The sequence below is a fragment of the Acanthaster planci genome, linkage group LG01 (assembly GCF_054643075.1).
Source record: "Acanthaster planci isolate LZ-2023a linkage group LG01, COTS_SCS, whole genome shotgun sequence".
In the NCBI taxonomy this organism is placed as follows: domain Eukaryota; kingdom Metazoa; phylum Echinodermata; class Asteroidea; order Valvatida; family Acanthasteridae; genus Acanthaster; species Acanthaster planci.
This window is the reverse complement of record NC_141777.1, coordinates 26804143-26828243: the sequence shown is the minus strand read 5'-3', so window position 1 is coordinate 26828243 and position 24101 is coordinate 26804143. Positions and strand designations below refer to the sequence as shown.

The 24101-nt window shown below is 41.9% G+C and overlaps 2 protein-coding genes across 3 annotated transcripts in view; both read right to left on the bottom strand.

Annotated features, from left to right (window-relative positions):
• Nucleotides 1–24101, bottom strand: part of LOC147800609 (TNF receptor-associated factor 3-like) — a 49823-nt gene that overhangs the window by 14044 nt on the left and 11678 nt on the right. For both annotated transcript variants that reach the window (XM_087141442.1, XM_087141440.1), the window contains exons 2-8: nt 20574–20934; nt 18537–18873; nt 10874–10951; nt 5025–5102; nt 4172–4411; nt 2749–2986; nt 576–919 (exon numbers count right to left, since the gene is read on the bottom strand). In XM_087141442.1, the coding sequence (XP_086997568.1) occupies nt 576–919; nt 2749–2986; nt 4172–4411; nt 5025–5102; nt 10874–10951; nt 18537–18873; nt 20574–20827 (1569 nt within the window). In that variant the 5' untranslated portion in view covers nt 20828–20934. The remainder of the gene's footprint in view (nt 1–575; nt 920–2748; nt 2987–4171; nt 4412–5024; nt 5103–10873; nt 10952–18536; nt 18874–20573; nt 20935–24101) is intronic.
• The window catches only part of LOC110975243 (TNF receptor-associated factor 3-like), a 223376-nt gene that overhangs the window by 198060 nt on the left and 1215 nt on the right, over nt 1–24101 (bottom strand). The gene's annotated exons all lie outside the window — the stretch shown is intronic.

The window sequence follows — 24101 nt, the reverse complement described above, 5'->3', positions numbered from 1 at the left end:
TGCAAGAGTAAAGAGTGAAGCATATATACAATGTAGGGTCAAGGGCCCACTTATGAGCCCCCAGAAAAATGTGAAATGTAGATGCTCTGTGGTGCAGTTCACAGCCTCCCGGCGTCACCTGTGGTGATTGTTTCTCGCAACTTATGAATATTTTCAATTTAACTTATTTCCTTTATACTGGCCCAAAACTTCCTTAAGGCTGAAATGAACAAGTTACAGATATACCAAAATTGTACAAATCAAAGTTAGTAGTGAGAGTTGGCCCTTTTCCCACTGCAGCACTTCATGTTGTCCGCCTCTTTGGTCAGCAAAACAGGCTATTTTCATGTTTCAATTCTTTGTTAAAAAGAATGCACCTCTCATGTCCACGATTTTGGATATTTGAGATTGTGTCGCCTAATTTCTGCCCATCCATGGTGTACTACTCCAACCACATCTAGGGTACTTCTGAGGATTTGTAACTTGATAGGTCTTGTTAATGTTTGTATCCAGAGCCTCTTTGGACTATAATGCACCTCTGTTGCACTAAAATTTTAATGAATTCACAAAACCAAATGTAAAAGACTTCCACCTACCTTTTGACGGAACGGCCAGGGTAGCAATGCATCACAGTCACCTCTCATCACGACAAAGAAAAGTGAGACATGGGTCCCCTTTCCCATGCCGTCCCCGTTCAGGTAGATGCGGGCACACATCTTGTACCCATAGCGGCTGGTGTAGAACGGCTGGCTGTAGAGTGACAGGGTCTTTCCAATGTCCGCATCGCGCTTGCGACGGGCAAAATCCTTGATCTTCCAGAGAAGTGTCCCGTCATGGCTGGCTGTTTCTAAGACCTGGAACCGCAGGTCATGCTCAGCTATGCGCACTGCATGCATGCCCATCTGGTTCTCCATAGTCGTCAGGCGCGAAGAGCTTGCAGCTAAGGGGTCAGTTAAAAGCTAAGGTTAGTCAAAAGCAAGGTCAACCAGAGCCACAAATGCTTCTTTAAGGCTTGATCATCTCATTCTGTAAACCTGGTAGAGTTCACAACTTTGTTGACATAATAGTTAACTCGGACTTGGATGTGTCACTTTATAACAGTAGTAAATCTTTTGGGATGATGGTCTTGTTCCTACACAACAGTGACTAGCGTAGACTTCTCGTTAGTCTTTGTTCTGCATAATTCACTTCTTTTGTTAGCTTTCATATCTGCCGTTGTTTTTTTAATTGTAGTAGAGCAGAGTAACATTATGTAAACAATGAACTTGACACGAAAGACATCCCTTCCCAGCAAAAAGACATCTATCACATCCCATCCTATTCATACATCCCAAAGCTCATATCTCATTATGTACCCCTTCTCTTCCCATAATTCTCTCATTCCATTCCAATATCCCATCCATCCCATCCCATGCATATCCCCTACCCCATCCCACAGCCTGTTCTGTCCAATACCCCTATCCCATTCCATCCTAATATCCCCTACTCCATCCCATTCCATGCATATCCCCTACCCCATGCCACAGTCTGTTCTGTCCAATACCCCTATCCCATTCCACCCTAATATCCCCTACTCCATCGCATTCCATGCATATCCCCTACCCCATCCCACAGTCTGTTCTGTCCAATACCCCTATCCCATTCCATCCTAATATCCCCTCCCCCCCACATATCCCATTCCATCCTATATCCCATATCTCTTACCCCCTGCCATATCCCCTACCCCATCCCACAGCCTGTTCTGTCCAATACCCCTATCTCATTCCATCCTAATATCCCCTACTCCTTCCCATTCCACCCTAAAATCCCCTTCCCCCCCCTCACATATCCCATTCCATCCTATATCCCATATCTCTTACCCCCTGCCATATCCCCTACCCCATCCCACAGCCTGTTCTGTCCAATACCCCTATCCCATTCCATCCTAATATCCCCTACTCCTTCCCATTCCACCCTAATATCCCCTTCCCCCCTCACATATCCCATTCCATCCTATATCCTATATCGCTTACCCCCTGCCATATCCCCTACCCCATCCCACAGCCTGTTCTGTCCAATACCCCTATCTCATTCCATCCTAATATCCCCTACTCCTTCCCATTCCACCCTAAAATCCCCTTCCCCCCCTCACATATCCCATTCCATCCTATATCCCATATCGCTTACCCCCTCCCATATCCCCTACCCCATCCCACAGCCTGTTCTGTCCAATACCCCTATCCCATTCCATCCTAATATCCCCTTCCCCCCACATATCCCATTCCATCCTATATCCCATATCTCCTACCCCCTGCCATATCCCCTACCCCATCCCACAGCCTGTTCTGTCCAATACCCCCATCCCCATTCCGTCTCATATACATGTACCATCCAATATCCCATCCTGTCCCACATCCAATCCCATGCTATCCTATATCCCATCCCCTCCCATCCTCTCCATTATCCCATTCCATTCCATTACAATATAAAATACAGAAGCTTCAAAGTGAAGACCTGCATTCCCACTGTGTTTTATTTCCAAGTTTGACTCATCTTAGTAAACTCATAGCACCACTAAAGAAAATGAAATGTCTCGGATTTTCCAGTCCAGTGTCTTCAACGCAACCAAAGAGTGTGTACACTGTTCCCCAACCTGATGTAATTGCCTTGAAAGTTTAGATGTTCATGTCCCCTCTTTGGTTCCAAGTACCATTCAAGTGACCATCACAGGACAAGGGAACATCTTTATCTCGGAGTGCAGGGAACTCATATCAAAACAAAGCCACATACACAATGCACTGGTAGTCACACCAGTCATGGTTACTGAGGTCTCGCCAGTTATATTACTGTCACTGCTGCCAGGCTTCTGACGCTGCTCCAGTGCCAAGATGCGACTCTTCATAGCAGTCTGGTCCTCCTCAATGGGTTTGAGGCTCTTCTGTATTTCCATCACCGTCTCCTGCTTGGCCAATTTATTGATGTTGTCTTCCAGGCTGTCAATCTGCTCCACACGTGGTGCGATCATTTTCTGCAGATAGTTTAAAGTACTTGTAGTCTTTCCAGTCTAGTGCATATCACACGGATTATCTACAATGACATGTCTACTTCCCAAAAGTAGACATAATTACACATGCGATGTTGGAGGTTACTTTTCCATCCAGCACCTAAAAGTTTCCTTTGTTCTTGACTGATTATATTCAGCTCTTAAAAAAAAATTCCATTTTTATCATGGAACATGATTAAATAACACTGCATAATTTTGGAAAACAAAAAAAGCTGATATTACAAAATCTATGTTCATAAAATTGATGCCTGTTCATCATGCTTACCAATAAAGGAGCCACAAAAGACAGTTTGTGCTATGCTTCAGGCACCAATGGAATTATGCTAAAAAGAAACACCTGTAGTGGAACGCCAGTATGGATCTGCATCTACATGACTTTAGATGGTAGATGCAGTTACATAATAACTAATCGTTTTTTACATCGTAAATAGTGGTGGGTCAACATCTTTCCAAAATTAGACATTTTGAATGGCCCAACATTGCCTGTTCTTCTTTTGTGGAAATATCTGAAGTAAGGCATAACTTGACACAGAGGATCACCCACGCGAAGGAAAGAATGGTTTCTACTCTAAACTGACAGACCACATCTATTGACGCCCGAGTATTTCAGCCAGGCCTGCAACCTTGTAAAAAGAGCCCAGATTGTGCGGTGTTATGTACCTTTCTTTTGTTAACGAACAGTGCACCGCTGACCTTTTTTCAATACGGGCCAGATTAGCGTGCAGCAGTGCTGTGTGGCTCATTGCTGTGGTGGTGGAGCGCTTTTGTCCCCGGTGGTAATCCGATCGCACTAAATGCCCCAAAGCATGGTATACTGTTTCAAAACAAGGCTGGATTTTCTCCGCTACTGAGAGTGATTGCCCCGCAGCCGGTGAACGGTAATGCCCCGCAGCCTGGTCTTTTGCCCCAAGTACGGTCTTTTGTTACAAGGCCCAGTTCCCTTTGTCTGATTTCAGAGACCCCGGCCACTCATATAAACACACAGTGCCTGAAACCAGGCTCCCCAGTAGGAAGTGGTTTAAACGCATATGAGACTTGATTTCAACTTTTACAACAGTGGACGAACGAATGACTCATGACTCAGACTCAAGTCTGGTGACCTGACTACAACACTGGGCCTTTGTTGCACTACTAAGGAAATCAACTCACCTGCAAATCCCGAATCTGTTTCTCGAATTTTGCGAGTGACTGCTTCAAACCACCACTGATTTCCAGCCCCTGCATCTTTTCGGTCATGCCTTCCGTGGCCATCTTTTTTCCCTGGTCCTTGAAAAGCCGCAACTCATTTAGAACTAAGTCCATATTCTTGATGTGCTCAGTGACTATTTGCAAGTGGTAGACTTGGTACTCAGACATGTGTGAATCCATCTTTCTCGTTCTCCGTTCCTCCTGATTCACAAGCAAGGAAAATGACACATTTTTTCCATTTACCGAACTAAACATCCACTAGTTTGTCATTTTACACTGATAACATGCACATATGCTTCATATCACATGTCCAGGGGAAAAGGATATCTTAAGTGCCCCTAGTCAATTTGCATAATTGAACATCTGAAGATTCAACCTTCCATTCAATTGAATATTCCTACACTCGGTTGTTATACATGTAAAGCAGAAACACATGGACATTTGTATGGTGGTCTACCTTGTTGAGAGTAAGGACAGCTTTATCATCCCTAGTTAAGGGTGGAGGCTGGCAGTCAAACTGATGTTCAGTCTTAACTGGTGATTCAGTCAATTTCATTTAATCAAAAAGTGGAAGCCAAAAAACCATGTAAATTGAAAAACCTCAGAAACAATTATGGATACCCTGAAACCTTGCCAAGATGACTGGCATATTTGTCCAGGTGACATTTTACTCAGTGTATATGCATTTAGCTGACAACATTTCTGTTGTTGCTGACTACAACTAGAATGCTCGCTGTAGGAAAAATCTTAAAAACACAAATGTGAAATATGATAACGAGAAAGTAACAGAAACTGTCGGGTTGAAACAACTTACTTTGTAAGAGCATCCAAATGGTGTGAAAAAACACCTGATCACTTCCAGAGGGCAGGTTTTTGTGATGTGCTCTTGCATCTAATCAATACATTGTAGTCAACAAAAATGAGACTTTTTAATGTCATACTAATCTCATCTGCAAATTTTTTTTTCAATATTTTTCAGCAATAAATTGGAAATAGAACGATTGTTAATTGTTTTGATGTCGTCAGATATGATCGTTTGAAACTCCAAGGGTTGCACAGAGCATGAGGTGAAGCCAAGGGCACTATGCATCCCTTGGGGGAATGTCATGTCCCATATCACAGCAGTCAATAATTTCAAGTTTCTGTCATATCTCTGTCTCCATTATGTTTTTCTAAGGGAAATTAAAGGCAACAAAGGAATCTCCAACATACGCAGTTTGCGGTCCCTGCATTATCCTATACACTGCAGGGATGCATGGGTGAGTTTGTTTCTGCATTCAATTGGGGACCCTGAACAATAGAGGACAATAAGGTCCCTGATTGACAGAGGGTCCCCGATTGACAACTGTGTACAAAACATATGGATGGTCTTCTAAAAAAGTACAAACAAAAGAGGAACAATAGGGGGTCCCCAGTTGCAGGCAAATACACACTTGTGTGTGTGCGCGAGTGTGTAATATACAATACTGGCTGATATGATGCCTAGCACTGAGTGTGACACGCGGTTATGTCACCCTGTCATGTGATCATTGTGGGGCCTGAGCCAATGAAAAAACAGTATTCAGGACTGAGGTACAACAATGCCTATTCTGACATCTTTTTTTCCCAAGGACATTTACAATGCCATCAAATTATGAATACAACTATTATCCTTAACAGCCCTGAATCTTCCAATTTTAATATGATTTTGCACACACCCTAGGGAGTTAGGGTTAAACATGTATATGTACGTTCATTCATAATAATCCAACAGTGAAGCTTGTCATTCAGGACGATTTTAAAGTGAAATAACTGTTTTAAACATTGGTCACCACTTTGTCTATCTCTTCTGAATAGTAAATGTATAAAGTTTTTACCTGAGACTTAAGAGTCCCTTTTACTTGTTTGCCTTTTTGACTTTTGTAAAGTTTCAAAAAGTATTTAGGCAGATGAGCAGCAGCACCAAGTTCAATGGTACAAATAAATCTCCTCAGTGAGTTGTGTGACTGTCAATACTGGCCACCAACATTTTGAATGGTGTGTTCTGTCTATGGAAGAATGCCCAACTAAAGGAGACACAGGGCACTGTAAGATCCTGGGTGAGCACTGGAGGATAGAGATACAACTATTTGCAGAGGTAAGATAGTCGGGTAGCAGCACTGGACTGTGTCAGTCAATTGGGAGCTGTTGCTACTTGCTAAGGGTATAGAAGACCCACAGGCAGACTGTGAAGGAGCATGTGACTGATTGCCAAGGGTATAGGAGACCCATAGGCAGACCAAGGAGGAGCTTCTGACTGATTGCCAAGGGTATAGGAGACCCACAGGCAGACTAAGGAGGAGTGTCGGACTGATTGCCAAGGGTATAGGAGACCCACAGGCAGACTAAGGAGGAGTGTCGGACTGATTGCCAAGGGTATAGGAGACCCATAGGCAGACTAAGGAGGAGTGTCTGACTGATTGCCGAGGGTATAGAAGACCCATAGGCAGACTATGGATGAGTGTCGGACTGATTGCCGAGGGTATAGGAGACCCATAGGCAGACTAAGGAGGAGCTTCTGACTGATTGTCAAGGGTATAGGAGACCCACAGGCAGACTAAGGAGGAGTGTTTGACTGATTGCCAAGGGTATAGGAGACCCATAGGCAGACCAAGGAGGAGCTTCTGACTGATTGCCAAAGGTATAGGAGACCCACAGGCAGACTAAGGAGGAGTGTCTGACTGATTGCCAAGGGTATAGGAGACCCATAGGCAGACTATGGATGAGTGTCGGACTGATTGCCGAGGGTATAGGAGACCCATAGGCAGACTAAGGAGGAGCTTCTGACTGATTGTCAAGGGTATAGGAGACCCACAGGCAGGCTAAGGAGGAGTGTTTGACTGATTGCCAAGGGTATAGGAGACCCATAGGCAGACCAAGGAGGAGCTTCTGACTGATTGTCAAGGGTATAGGAGACCCACAGGCAGACTAAGGAGGAGTGTCTGACTGATTGCCAAAGGTATAGGAGACCCATAGGCAGACTAAGGAGCCAACTACTTGCGAAAGATGTGTTTAGGTTAAGAGCCGAATTCTGCAAGACCAACAGATTCCCTGTAGTCACTTTGGTGTGTACATGTCGCATTCCGCAATGTTGTGAAAATGTAAACTCCTTGCACCCAATTCTGTAACTTGTTACAAAACCATACCACTATTTATAATTCTATTTATTCACCTCTGAAGTCAAGTTTGAAAAGAGTGTTCAGTATTGAATATAATATACTCATTATTTTCACCATCTGAGATATTAATGTCAATGGTTCACTGAGCTGGAAATTCACTCTGCACACCTTCCATCATTATGGCTTGACAGCAGTTCAGTTTATGATAATCAAGAAACTTCTCACTCTTTTGGCTTTTTCATCTATCCTCGTATGTCTGTTATTGTTCTCTTTGCCTTGCATCCAGCAACTCCAATACACATTGCCTTCCTTCTGTTCAATTTATACAGAAAGCCCAACAGCACTGATGTTGTTTGCTAGTGGATCAGAGTTAGACTGACTACTGATGTACTGACTGACAGTCTCCTTATTCATCCTCAAGAGATTATCTTAGCAACTTTAATAAACTTACACTGCAAGCTGTGGAGCTTGCAACTGGAGAGTCTATGGTTCGAGTCCAACTCCTCACCCTTCTTGAAGAAAGTGTATTGCACAGCGGATATCCAACTGCCAATACGAGTCACAATCATGCCACACAGAAGCAGTGACCTCACATCTCAAGGGTCTGTGGTTCTAATCCCACCGCTGGCCCTTTGCTATGGTGCTTTAACTTACAACTGAGCAAAGGCTTGTAAGACAGAAATGAGGGTGCACGCTGTGTGATCCATGAGCTTGTGGTAGAAGGGTTTGGGGCTCTAATCCCACCACTGGCCCTGTTTTCTCATGCTTCAACTGACAACTGAGCAAAGGACTACATGGAGCAGGAATTTAGAACTGCTTGATCAAGGAGCTCACAGTTGAAGGGTCTGGGGTTCTTATCCCATCACTGGCCCTGTCCTGCGGTGCTCCAACTGAAAACTGATTAAATGGAGTCTGCTGCCTGACCTATGAGCTTATGGTTCAAGGGTCAAAGGTTCTCATCTCACAACTGCCTTGTGCTGTGGTGCTCCAACTGAGATCTGAGCAAGGATTAAACAAACCCTGGATAGATGCGGCTGACTCTGAGTTCATGGTTGAAGAGTCTGGGGTTATAATACCCCCACCGGTCCTGCGCTGTGGTGCTTCAACACTGAAGCATAACGCTCACTGAACAGAATATGAATCTATGCTGCGCAACCTGGAAGCTTTTGGTTTGAGGGTCGGAGGTTCTTGGCCCTGTGCTGTGGAGCTGAGTCTGAGAGCTGGGCCTTGAACAGAGTAGGAACAGATGTTGCACATCCTCTGAACGCATGTATGAAGGGCTTAGGTTTACTCCAACCAATCAAAAAACACAGGTTTGAATTCAGTGTGATGGATAAAATTTAGTTGAGGGCTCACGGTTAAATAATTTATGTGGGAAGCAAGCATTTACATGTACATCAATCAGTAGAGCAGGAAAGTTACACATCCTTTGCTAAAATGATGTTAGCCTATAAGCTTACCTTTATCAGCAACATAAAAATGTTGCTGGCAAGGATACAGTTCATTTATGACCTTACATCATCTGATGGATCTCAAACATCTGTGAAACACAAACAAATATCTTAAAAAAATCCTTGTCAGAGATTCAACACAATCAAGCAGGCAATCAGTGTTCTTGAGGGATCCACAAACAAGTGAAATGCGGAAGACACAGTCCACAAGACTTCCTCTGCTCACAATTATGGTCCGTCCAGAGTATTTGATGTCAGTCAAACCTTTGAACTGTTGATCTTTCTCTTGAAATGGACTGGACTTTAGGGCATAACCAAATCCCATGCCTGCCAGCAAAAAGGACCGAGGGTCTGCCTTGCAACCACATGATCTGCACAGTTGCACTAACTTGGAATGTTCCATGTGCAGGCACGTACCTGTATCTCCTGTTGTACTGCTATTGGTGGCAGACGGCCCAATCACCTTGCAAATACTGAGCACTTCAACAGCAGGGGGAGGTTATATGCACTCGAATGAGAGGAATAGTAGACAAGACTGGTTGGTGGATTTTAGGAATCAAGGGAATATTTTCAACAACTGATGACACAATAGTTTGTACTACATCAAAGCAGTTTGTAATAAAACCTGCATTCAAGGGAGGGACGCTGCTCATGTTTTAGGATGATCCCTTGCTGGTAAGAGAATTTAGCCATGGCTTGGCTCTTGAGCTCCTGGCAGCTGGACAAGTCATAGCTGTTGAGAAGTCATGAAGTTGACAGGAGCTCATCTTTTGAGGCCTGGCTTCAAACACAGCCCTGAATCAGATAATTAGTAATCCAGTCAGCAATCCCAGCGAGCAATTTTAGTGTCTTCCCGAGTTGCTTGGAACTATGCTCTTTTCCTCTCCATTATTGGTTCCTGTAAGTAGTGGAGGTGGTCATTTCTTTGATACAGGTTCATTCAATGGTACGTGCAAAGTATAATCTGTAATGCTTACTGTGCAGCAGACCCTCTTGCGTGTGTATCATCATCTAGTGTTTGCTATCAGTACTGTTTGGTAAAACCTCATTCTTCATACAACAAATTCTCTTGCTGTAAACCATTGGCCTCGTGTAGTTTTACATGTACATGTAGCTGCCAGCTTCGCATATTAAACATGATGCAACATAAAAAAGGCACATTGTTATACAATGCAAAACATTATCAAGACATTTGAGGACCTTTCACACTATCCAAAATGCTCACGTTGGATATGGGGTGAACACACTAGTATCAAGTAACCCCTTTTTGCACTGATAAACAGTCCAATTAGGGTAATGCCTCCAGGGAACAGTGCTCCTCCTAGGAAAAATGATGCGCTGGTCAGGACTAAGTTTGGGAGGCTCTTGTAGAAAAATTAAATTTGGAGCTCTCCCATGTGGAAGTTGGTAGTACAATAAATGGTCTCTGTGCTGTGCTCCTCCCCACACTGTAGGGAGCTGATTGGAAACACTGTAGATGAGGACTGGGGTTACATTTGCACATGGAATAATGTGCCAAAATGCACCCGAGCTATTTGTCAATTGTACCCTCTCAATTGTTTCATCATTATTTGCCATTATGGACCCACTAGCAATAGTGTGAGCTAGAACCAGAGACCCCAAAAATCCAGTTAAAACATACCATCTGAACAGGAGAATGGTTTTTGTCAATAACACAGGAAATGCCTCGTGTGCATATTTCACACGATTCACACGAGTAAAACAGTACTACTACTAGGGTAATGTTAGGACAATGATAAGATAAGTGTGAATGACGCATCCTACATTACTGGCACATGTACCTGTGTTCAATCTCGCCTGGGTACTTGTTACGTGTAGCTTACAAATGTAGAAATATACATGTACATGGGTAGATGACAGTGTGAAAAGGCCAAATTAGATATTAGTCACATTTTGTAAAGCCATCAAATAGCAAAAAATATCGGGATCTTTCAGTCATTTTCTGAACTTCACTGATGCAACTGGGTATAAAACATGACAGAGCCTGGGTTGACTCCATTACTATTGATTCCTCCGTAGAATCACCATCAAAAGTAAAGAAATGTGATACTTACTTTCTCTTTATGGATGAGTTCTTCTCCACACTTGTTCGGGCATGTATCCAGAAATTTCTTACACTCTTTCTCATGTAACTGAAAACCAAGATAATCGAGAGCAAGAAGTTACAAGGTGTCTTGAAAATTAATCATCTGTTGGGGGAAAAGAAAACAGAACCAAATCAAAAACTCCCCCCCCCCCAAAATGTAAAATAAATTGCTTCTTTTGGGTACCACAACCCTGTTGGCACCCCACCCCGATCCACTCTTGGCTTGGACCAAGCCTTGTAATGTGCATGACCGTATAAGTGTTGAGCTGGACCAAGAGAGGGCGCAATTTTCCAAGCAATGTAGGCTCCTTTGGTAGAACTGCCCATCACTGTGAAATGCTCTTTATGGTCACATCACTAACAACAAAAGAGCACTCCCAACCAACATGGCTCTTTTCAACTGATGAGGGGGTGCTTTTGCTCAAGGCGGATAGTTGACAGGTGCCTTATTTTGCAAGTACTGCAAAAACCAATCAGACTTGACAATAAGTGGCAAAATTAGCAACCTGGCGACTATATGGTTGAGCGTGTCACATGTAATTAGTACCTTCCACACGAACTGTATATTGAGATGAGGGGAACATCCAACCATTTTTCATCACAAACATGTACACCTGGCAGTTAATTGTACTCCTCTCACAGGAATATGAGCGAATGGCTTACGCTACAAGCCCATACCTGGCAAGATTGAAAAGTTAGAATTGGGAACACCTATTTTACAAGCCCACAGCAAAACAAGCAGCCGTGCATTTATGAGTGTGTGAAACATTATGGGCAATTATGCCCTCTTTTGTTATGACTAGTGCCCTCTTTTTCATGACTAGTGCCCTCTTTTACTACACCTTTTTTCTTTAATTTTTTCTTGTTATGGAAATTAAATGTGCCAATTTTTGTGGCCTAAAAGCTTAAAAATCAGAATAGTTGCAATGAAATGGGAATGGTTAGCAGGTACACAAGGTATTCTCAACTACAACTTGATGGCCATGCTCATGAGTCTGTGTAAGTAAATGGCATCAAGGAAGAATTCTGTCGATGGAAATGACTCTACTGGAACCCATGCACTCATCGAGTATACATGTACATATACAGAAATCATCTGTGTGCCAGATTAATCTGAAATAGCTGCATGTTCTTGAAACCGTTGGTCATCGTAGTAAATACTAATTGTGATCCAAAGAGCTATATAAATAAGAGCGCTAACTTCTCATTCTAAATCAGATAGAATGAATATTGAATAATGTATTCTAAATGCAACGCTCAAGTACAACATGCATGTATGCGAATGTCAGCACGTCTTTTGGATAAGACGGTACATCAATAGCTGATTATTTTAAAACAAATGTTTCCCTAACATTCAAGCAAGGTCGTCCAATTTTGTATAAAGGTCTTTCAATGGCTGTCTTTCGATGAATAAGATTAAGTGAATTAAAAAGTCGTTCCCTTAATTCAGTAAGTGTTAAGTTAGTTGATGGCTCTGGGGCAGCAGCTGTTGTGTGCGCACATCGGGTACCGATAAAATCCAATAAAAAAAGTCGCGGCAAAATTCATGTGCAGTGCATCGGCGCATTTGCTTGCAGTTTTTTTTGGCCCAGAGCAAGATGATACGCTCATTTACTGATTATGCGTTCTTGTTGGTAGCATATCGGCTTTGTTGACGCATCGTTTTAGAATACAGATGCAGATATGCAAATAGCCGTACAAAAGCCACACAAAATTTCGGGTTTTCCATAAGTCTGTGCATAAACATGGATGTGCCCAGCAGGCATCACTTTGTATACGTACATGAGTCAGCCCTCTAGTTTTTATATAGCGGTAGCTCATTTCTGTGATCCAACATCACAGTCCCTAAACATGCAGAGCAAATTCAGGAAAAGAACTGAACTTTGGTGAGGTTGCCTTTGGAAAATGATCTGCTCAAACTGGCTGAAACCTGCTTAGACACAGCTCACAAAATGAACCGACGCCATCTGACTTCGAGCTTCTTGACCGTACACACGGTGTGTGCAGGTGGTGGCATAGCAATAATTCTACACAATTTCATGAAAGTCAACAAGATGATACCCCCTTCCCACTTGGGATCCAGTTCCATCCATTGTATTTTCTCTTTAATCTCTTCCCACCTTACATTCCTTTGTTGTTCAACCATGCCTTTCTTGCAGTCCTTTCATCCCTTGCCCCTTTATCCAGCCTGCAGCTTTCTTGACCTTTCCTTTTGTCCTCTTGCATTCATCCATGCTTGGTTGATTACCCGTTTGCTTGTTTGTCCTGTCCACTTGTCATTTTGCCTTCAAGAAAGATTCTGCTCAGATCAAAATGTCAGGCCCTCCACATTTTGAGACTTGTATGTTAGGTCAATGTAGTTAGCCAGTACTTTTGCAGCAGTTTTGTATTACATATCTTTGTAGCTTAAGAGTTCTTATTTCCCAATATTGTCACTATCCAGCTTAATGCTTCTACTGAGAAAGCCTGTCCGATCTTGTTTGCTCATTTTGGGTTCAGAAGGTCAGGTTCACATGTAATTCAATAGGTACAGTACTTACATGTGGTTGAGGAATAAGCACATTTGGGTATGTTTCACTGGATTCGTGATAATTCGTGATCTCATTTGTTTAGAGACTTTAAATAATGAAATAGGCAATAAGGCTTTTGGGAGTTAAATTTGCATAAAATCCGGTACACTGAGTCATCTGATTGCACACAAATATAATTTGAATTATCCAGACTAAAAATGCTGTTGCTGTACATGTACCTCTTGATTCGGGGCAAGCTTTTACATAGTGACACTCATCTCTGGAATGGACTGGTTCCTTTGTGCCCTGGTAAAAAATTCTGTTTAAAACCACTGTCAGATCCCTTTTTGAAAGACTAATCTTTGTTTTTATTCACAGTTGATGCACTTCAGCAAGGCCAATATAAGCCAAATACCATCATAGCATATGTGTGTTTGAAAGTTTTAACATCTAAGTCCCCCTTTTCTAGTCTTTCATTTAATATAAATTATTAACAATTTGAAAACATTAAATAAATTTATTTCAATAAAATGCCGTTCATCATTGTGCACTTCATCTCAGTTTCGACCCATCTTGACTTCTTTCCTTGCAATCATCAAAGTCATCTTTGAAATTCCAAATCATCATCTCAGCATCTCTGTAATTGCGCCAAATGGAAAAAAAAATACAAATGTGTGAACATACTATCAAATGACAAATAAAGATTGGCAGGTTTCTCCATATTTAAGGTACTCATCATCTAATGTGTCACAATCAGTTAAACTCAATAAATCAAATCAAATTGGATTTTTTTTAGTGAGTATTGTGTTTAACTTAAAGGCCGCCCTTATCAAGTATCAAATTGACGAAGAAGTTTTTAACAATCTCTGGTCAGCCCCAAGTCATGCAATAAAATTACAGATTTATGTATCTTATTTAACGTTCAGCATACACATGAAAAACTAATCATCTGTGCTTTGCAGGGTCTCATTCTTTAGCAAACTGAATTTGATTAAAAAAAAAAATTAGCTTACCTTTCAATATTATCAAACGTTTGGCTACCACAACAATGACGTTATCCGGGTACTAAGGTTGCAAAATGTGACCTCCGGAGCTGTGAATGTGGGGCTTGCACAGTCACAGCATGGAGAAATTGTCAAAGTTAGTGGAGGCCCGAGTTTGGAACAACAGCAGCCCAACCAACACACAGCGGCCCATGGTTTCATAACTGGGGCCGGTGTCAGCTTCCTTCCTACGGGTGTTAGCTTCAAGAAATGTAAGACAACGTGGCCAGGCATGGTAGCCTTGACATGATCCTGACGTTTCTTATCTCAATCAGAAACAAACGAGCCCCCAGTCTTACATTTTCATGAAACATGCAGCATTTTCTCCAAACCAGAGAATTCTCTAAGTTTTCACAACATTATTTACACTGCGTCACATACAATTTGAAATTAAAAGTCACCAAAAGAAGACATTCGTAGATTAATTTCCTGGCTAAATTTTTTTTTGCTGTCTTCTTGTAATGAAAATAAAAATACTGCACCTTTGTTCAACAAATTTAAGAAGGTTGATTTCTGTAAAATATGCAGTTTTAATATAATCTTTATTCTTTGTGAGACATACTGACAACAGCTATGCTTTTAGGGGCCATTAAAAAGTTTCAATGTTTTAAAATTTCATGTTTTTTTTACTACTTTTGACCTTCCCACCCCCTCATTATTCAATCAAAAATCCTGATTTTTGCTCATTCAGTCAGTATTGTATACGGTATGTGTGTGGCAGCCATGTTGAATGTCACCCCACGACCACACATACAAGTTCTGTTACAGCCCTCCCTGGTAGGCCTGTAATGTTCTTCTGGCTCTTACTTGCATCCCTGGTTGTTCTTCCATTGACTATGTACATTTATTTTTGTTACAGCGCTCTCGTTTACGGCACTTTCCTGTCTAAATAGCACGTCCCGGATAAAAACATGCAAAACACTGACGTGTGATATTCTGTATTAATTACCAGTACGCGGCAGCGCGTCAGCTGAAATGGGTTGCCTTCATAGACTGCCCATTGCTCGGTCTGAAGTTGGGCTTCAGACACCCTGGAAAATACGTGCACTGAGACTGAAATACATGTACCTATGCATGAAAATATGCAAATACCTGCACTGAAATACCTCTGCATGAAGAGCAATCCAATTTTAACCACCTCTTGAAAATACTTGTGAAACCTTTGATCGTTTCTTGTTTTCAGGTTCATGGCTCCCAGCCATCCCACATCGTTCTTGCTTTTTTTTCTGCGGTAGCAGTACTAAATGCATGCTTCTTCTCCTCGTGTTTTTGTTTGTCTGCTCCCAGCACACAACTTGTGTGACATGATGCAAGTTGCTTCACATTTGTGTGAAAGCCAGCAGAGTTTGCCAAGTACCACTCATGACGGCTGTTTTATATTTGATTCCCTGTACCTTCATCTACAAATATTAATGATAATATTTATACACTTCCAGATAACATATCGTTTTGTTTGCTGTGAGATAATGTCATGTATGCTGTACGGTGCTGGTGCACCTACCAAGCCTGTGCATTGGTTTCACGTGATCACGTTGGTTTTTAGCATTTCTCAGCTAATGCTCAAAATAAAGGCTTCCACAGCTACGGCAAGGTCGATTGTCTGTGCTTCTCGACGTATTTCCAATGGAGGGAAACTAAAGATCGTACAGCACCACGTACATGTAGCTAGCTTTCAACAGATTCGGATGCAACCAACAAGTCCAATAAAATATCACCTTCACCCATGGAGTTTCACACCGTATATGATACGTGTACAGTGCACAGATCATTCTATGAAGTTGGAAAAGACCGCACTTATGGAATGCTGGCATGGCACAAGTACATGTACATGTTGCTCATGTGAGTCAAAAACCTGATTTCTTTCCTTTTTTTTTTTTTATGAAAAGTGAATTTCAAAAATTTACCTTGACCCACCTATCATTTCAAAAAACAATTGAAATTAAAAACACTGAAAATTTTTATTAGCCCCTTATTCAAAATTATGGCCAAATATTAAACTTACATGAATTCACTTTGCAAAGGAATGTTTCAATCATTTAAAGAATACGATCTAAGCAACTGGGCTGACTAGAAACTGTCAGATACAATGTCACCCCTGGAAAAAGACAGTGTAATTGGAGAGTCTTCTGCCTTTATCCCCATGTGATGAAAAAAAATTAATATTCTTATGTGATGACAAGGGAAGCCATTTCAAAATTTGTTCGCGCATGTGCTAACGTCATTTTTCTGTGTGATCAATAATGTGAGATGGCCAAATAAGGTTGACCAGATAGCAAAGTTATAATACCCTGCTTTTCATCCCAAAGAACACTAGGCAAAAGTAAGCAGTGAGCTGTTGTTAAGTATGCACTGCATGGAAAGCTACCCACCGACACCCGCATGTTCCCTTGAAATGACAACCTGGGAATGGCTGGTTGGATTGGTAATGAACGTGCTGGTGGAATTTCAGCTCATAGAATATAGCAGATGTCAGTGGTTGAAACTTTTGAAAATTTGAAAGCAGTTTTATTGTTTTGCTTTCCTATGCCCATGTGATCAACCATTCATGTATTCCTAATGCTGCTGCCAACTCCTTTTACCCTAGTCCAGTGTACAGCAGACTCCTTAAAACTTCCATAGTAAATATGTTTAAGCATAACAAGCCACACAAGACTAAGATAATGTCCTGCTTTAATAAAATCACACAAAATCGCTGATCAAAGCATTATAGGCAATCCATAAAGTACAAGTATGTACATGTGCACATGTTCATTTCTTAATGTGCCGGTATATTCCACCTGCCAATACGTAGTGATTCTGGCCCCCTGGCCTCCCTCCATATTTCTTACACAGTCAACATTGCCTTTTGATTTATCAGAGCCACAATGTCAGATTCACATGATGGGGTACAGGTGATGTCTTATACTGACATTTTAATGTATCCCAATAGATGTAAAAAGCACTAAGTGCATTAATTTCATCCTATTTGATTGCTCTACATACGAGTACATGTAAATAGCGCTGCAGCCGATCTGCCAAACCGAACAAAACAAAATCGTTGGCACTTTCGAACCGAACCACACTTGTCGATTCGGATGTTTGGCTTTAATATGACATGGCATTGACAGTGCACAGAATGCACGCAGGAAAACGTGATGAAAAAGCAAACACAACGAAAAGTGGACAACGAGTTGTGCGGCACCAGCACTTGTAAGTGTGGTACCACTTCAGTTTGAAGCTTTGTTGAGTCAAGCATGGTCCGAACACAACCGCTTTTGGTCGGCAAAACACAGTCGGAAACTGTCACACCTCCAACGGTAACTTTCTATGGAATCCTAAACAAACTTTAGGGAAACAGTTCTTCATATCGAAGTTGCTTGTGGATGGGAATAGAGAGGAGATTCATTGCTCGTATTAACGTACTTTACACACGGAAGTACTGTATATGGCATGTGCGTAGCGTGCATTTTGATGTCTCAGTGTGCATTGTACAAGTTTGTGTGTACATGTCCGGACCCCAACCGAATCCGAAGTTTGGCCAAAAATTTCCGAACCGTGTCCGAACTGAACCCGAACCAAACCTTGGCACCTACTTGCAGCACTAGATGGTGTACATGCACTGCCTTGGACCCCATGTATGCAAGGTGTATTCCATATCAACACCTTCCTCCCTCTGTGCACACACTGACATGTACATGTATGTACTTTATGGACAGCTCCTCAACCCATTTCTTAATCCTAAAAGAGCGGGGCTAGGGAAATGGGGACAAGGACGGTAGAAGAGCACATGCTTCTTCCTAGTACCAGCACCAAATTTTTGTGCCAAGCCCTTGCACATGTTGAGGGTACCGGTTATTTCATCTCATTATCAATGAGAAGTCACTTTACCAAATAGGATGTTGAATAGTGAATTTTTTGTGATGATCGCAAAACTCTTTGTCCTGTTGAGCAAAAACTGATTTGGAAATATTCAATTGTGAAACACATTTTGAAATTCTTCATTAGAATGACCAAAATATGAAGGGAGGATGATTTTCACCTTGTCCCTTGTTTCTTATAGAAGGCTGAAAAGGGAAGGCTCTTTTAGGATTAGACGTACCTCCAGTTCATTCACTATGATCTCATCACCACAGTATCCACACTTTTGCCGGCGGAAGGCACATTCCTTTTCCAAGTGTTGGACCAGCTGGTTTCTTTGAACGCGCTTCAGGCACCCCTTGCTGTGGTACATGCAGCTGATCACCTCATAGTCGCACTCCTGCTGCAAGTGCTTGTCCATCATCTTCAACAGCATCTGCTCTCTGCATCCCCGCGCTCTGTTGGCGCAGTACACTTTCCATTTCTCCAACTTCTTCCTGGCAAAATTGTCCTTGACAATTTCTTGCTTGAGGAAGGCCTCCCCACAATGTGGGCATGTCAGCTCCTCCCCGAGATCCCTGTGTCCAGGAAGAATGGAGGACATTTTGCGCTGTGAGAAGCTATTTGAGGCAACTTGTGTTGCTCCTTGGGTGGGTCACAAACATCTCCTCCACATTCAGCTGAAAGTCTTCAGTTTTGCACCTGGCAACTCCCAGTCATGTTTTTTTGCGTAATTGTGCTGTTCTGTTTTCAATGGGCATACAGGTCATAGTACAGGAAAGTGCCTTGTTTTTTATAAGAAGTGACATGCACACATTCAGGAGTAGAGAGATACATGTACGCACGTTGTAAGCTGAAAACACGACCAAACAAACCCTTTGATTGTTAATGGCGGGACAAATACAAGTACTTTCTCATACTGGTTGCCATATGATGCCAGTTGATGTGCCACTACCCTACAGACGTGCAAGCCTTTCAGCCTTCTCAAAGTTGCATTCAAGCATTGCTGTTCAAGCAACGCAGGAATGGTGGAAGCAAACTTGTCTGCTTCTTGAAACATTTTGTTTACCAGTTTAGCTCCTCTTTAGACGTTGTGGAGTTGTTTAAAGCTACCCAACTTCAGGGATTACACGACAAGAGCTACATGTACAAAACACTCATGTACATGCATTTTCCACATGCAGTTGACCTCCTGATCTCAAACAAAGCCCGGTTTACATCACAACAGAATTTCAGTGGAGGGCAAATTCATCAAAGTAAAAAAAGAACTTCATGAACTAAACCTGCTGTCATAAAAATTTATTCCCTTTTGCTTTTATGTGATATGTAACATGCTCTGGACATTATGAATAGACATTTAGGATATCCAAAGTCTGGAATCTGGAGCACTGCAAAATCCAAGAGCCTGATCTATTGACCAACCAAAAGTCTGGTGACCCAAAAGTAAATCCAACACTGTCAAAGTTGTAGGGACCACACAAATTTCTTTATAACCACAACTTTGTTTTTTAACCCTAACTGCCCAAAACCTGCCACACTCCAACAGCAGGTTTTGTGAGGTTTTGGCAGGTTTGGTACCGTACCTGAGGAACTTTTTGTTGAATTTTGTGACACTTGGGATGAAAGACCCAGGGAGATGGTGTTGGATTCTGTGTGAGTTGGGACACGCACGGGTCACTGTGTGCAGTGTCTGGCTTGCTGTACCAATTGTTGGACTATGCTTGATTTTGTCAGGTCTGGTACTGTTCAGTGCAAGTCATCCTATACTGCATAGACCCATCCATACCATATCACTCAAACTCCAACGGGCTCATTCTGTTGGAGTTTATCAGGTTTGGTACACTAACGTGCATGTACAAGTACATAGACAAGTACATGTAACTGTTGGATTTTGTGAGGGTCAGTGTGCTTTCTAGTGCAGGAGCCTAGGGGATTAGGGTTAAAAAAAGTAGATTCAACACTGCATACTGTGCCACTGATGCAAATCTTTAACTCTAACGACTCCGGAATTGTTGCAAGAAACCTTCTCAAACCTCAGAACTTTCCACTGTGCAAGAATCAAATTATGGCAATTTCTTTGTACTTCCTATTTCCAAAGTCCATCAAGCCGTTCAAATTATGCAACAGAGGCAGATCTCTACATGCACCTCCCATAATCTATCCTAACTTCATAGTGGATTGGATGCGATCTTGAAGAGCATACTTGACTCTAGCCAATCCGTGTTCAAGTTCAGCCTAGCGTTCTTGGCTCATTCCACCTGTTTAAAGTTTCACTTACTTGTTGAATCTGTACTGGCACCCATAGCAGGACCTGCAGCCGCATCCCGCTTGCATCGCCCATCGCAGGCCCTTCTTGCAAAGGATGCACCTGAACTGCTGGTCCAGCTCATCGATGAAAATCTCCAGGGGTATGCCCTCTGTCTCCAGTAGAGACTGAGGCGGAGTGGTGCTGATCGACGGGCTGAAGCTGGCATGGCCAGAGAAGAGTACGTCAGTCTGTAACGGCCCAAGTGAGGATGCACTGGAGGCCATGTGGAATCCACTTGAACTTTGATGGTACTACCAGTGATTAATTCACTAATCAGAAGTAGTAAAGATAGCAGGACTTCACTCTCGTTGTTCATACGTGTTTGAGTTTCCTGGGATCAAGAAAACAATTTATTTATTCATCTATCAAGGTAAATGCAGTACATTTTGAAAAAAAAGAGATGGAAATTTAAGAAAAAAACTATCAACCACTGAACTAATGAAATAGATGAGCAGAAAATACAAAAATACACAAAAAGAGTTTAACAGCGGAATCATGACAAACATGTCACTACATTTAAAATGTGAAGACTGAAATAAAAGATATGAATTTGAAAGTGCTGTCAGCCAATGCCAAAGGTGGAATCACTGGTAGACTGAAAACAGTAATGCTCTGGCCTTTCACAATAAAGGTACCATTTCCAAATCACACGTTCTCTGCACATTTGAGAGGGTGAAATCGTTTTTCTTTCTTTTAGCTTGATCAGTCTGAAGTAGTCTTCACCGATATTTCCCATCACCAAAAGGAGCAATTTTATGTATGTGAGTGGGGGGAGGGGGTTGCGTTGTGTTGTGGGAGGACATCTTTGCACAGTCATGATCAAAACTATGGTGTTCTATAGCCGCCAAAATTGCGTTGCATCGTGCCATCGCCCCGATGCCACAACGCGTCGCCCCGTCAGGTTGTGACGTCGCCTCCTTTCTCATTACTTTTCTGCTGCCTATAATGCATTACGTTGTGCCGTCATGGCGCGCCGTCGCGTTGTTGTGTTGTGTCTTGCCATCACGTCGTATCGTCGCATCGTACTGTCGCGTTGTGCAGGTGTGATTTGGGGAAAATGAAAAATCCACGAACTTCGGTTGGTATTATTTGTACATGTACACGTGTAAATGTATGTACATGTACACATGTATATGTACATGTAAATGTACATGTAGGTTTATGTACATGTACTGGTACACACATGTACATGTACACATAAGCCTACTTGTACGTACATAAACATGGTAAATGGCATGCAAGGTTGGTCATGTTCGCTGCATTAATGCGTGCATGTATGCACATTACCCAGTACATGTACACAAAGTACATGTACATTTCACATACATGCATCCCGAGTTACATGTATGCATGGTATTGAATATGTACATGTACGACATTACTATGGAGTTCCATGAATGATTTTTTTGCTTTAAGTTAAAGAAAGATTGGGACACAGCAAGCAATTTGCAGCAGTTTGGAATTTGTTCCATGTTTCAAAAGAAATTCAACTTATTAGCCAACACATTCATGAACACTTACAACATATTATGTCCTTTAAGCCTCCAGCCTCAAACTAGTACAAGCATCTGAAGTACCCAAACTGATCAATCTTTACGAGGAAATCTTTGTGTATCGTCTCCCCTTCACCATGAATGCCAACCATAAAAATCTCCGCAGATTTTTGGCACCTTTATCAACAGATAGGCTCATCTCGGTCAAGTATTTGATATACCATTATGTCAAATGATCAAGAATCTTGTATATCTTGTGAAACATTCCCAAAATCAACAGATTTTCAATAGAAAGCCACACAGAATCCAGTATATGTAGGCCTGTGTATGTACACAACTCCACACACCATCCATGTTTTGCTGCTTGTGTAGCACCTGCACAACACATGGCATTTGTTATTGATTGTTTTACCCTCACGTTCTGACCCGCTGCACACATCCCCGTACATAAGTGAGAATAAATGATATACCCCACTCTGCCATTACTTTTACTACCACTACCCCACGCACCCAATGTGCATACCGTAGTATTTCAGAGGGAGTAACATAATTTTGTGTACTTCTTGATTGACTGTAGTATACTTTACCAAGTCTCACATGAACCTTATTTTGTAAATAATTCCACCAAAAGTATTAAACCAAAAAAATTCACAAAACCGACATCAGATTTTTTAAAATTCCGGAAGTCCGGAAGAATCACATTAAAGTTCCACCAAGACCCACATTAGATTTTACATTATAATGTCCAAACTGTCCACGGGTTTTTCTGTCTGGTGTCAATGAGTCAACACTGAAAAACTTGATCAATTAAATGAAAAAAAGCCTTAATTTCAATTTTAAAGAATCACGGGAAACACTGTACTGAAATTCATTCATATACTGAATAAATTTATTGAAAACTACATGTAGTAAGTGTGAGAATCTTTTCTGTGAGCACAAAATGAGCAGAACTTTGACTGCGAGCCAAACTAATTTCACCACAGACACTTATAAATCAAATAAAAAAATTGAGTTCCCAGCCTGACTAAAGATTTACATTTAACAACAACTTTCTGAAAAGAAAAAGGTCAGTGTTGACTGAGAACGAATAATTTTATAATTTAGACAAAGTTTCTTTCATTGCGTTGATTGAATTTCCTTGTTTGTTACTTCACTCGACGAAAACGTCAGCTCTCTGTCGCTCGCTCTAGTTTCATCTCTGCCCTGAAGATGGATATTCCGTCACTCATATCACATCGTCTGTCACACGATTTGGGTTCAGTGCCTCTGCAGATCTCACATACACAAATCATGGCTTTGTTCAAGATTTTTCCAGTGAAATCTAGGAAAATAAATGACAAATTAATCATTCAGTTTTTAAAACCACTTTTGCCGATAAATAATATTTCAAACGGTCCCAAGCATTATAACACAAGGCGTGCAGAAACCTTCTGAATGTGCGACTCACATGTCAAAAGCTGTTCCTTCTTCCAAACTTGATTTTACCATCGATCTCCGGCAATTCTCTGCTGTGCACACCTCAACCATTATTCTTTCCAAATTCATCCATCCCAGGGGCAGAATTCAGTTTTTCGTTGAAATCTGACGATTGAAGTCCAATAACCTCAACCAGCAAAACTGAAATGTCTGTTTGAAAGTGCACGCAACGCTTGTTATTTACCCTCCTGAAAATATGCACATGAAGGACGCGTTTTGGACGCGATATCCTATCCAGTCTTTATAATAGCGATAACCCTATGCACGCACATCATTTTATCCAGGACTTGTGACATACACCCTCTACTGGCCTTAGTATTCACCAGCCATTTTTAGAAACAGTGACGCATGGCGGCACAATACGACAGACGATGACACAACGCAACAGCACGACACGACAGTGCGACGGCAAGACGTCAGGACGCGAGAGCACGATGGCAGGACGCGACGGCCTAACCCACACTGCATAAAAACCATTTTGTAACAGGTGACGCGATGCTACGACGCAACATCATGACGGCACGACATG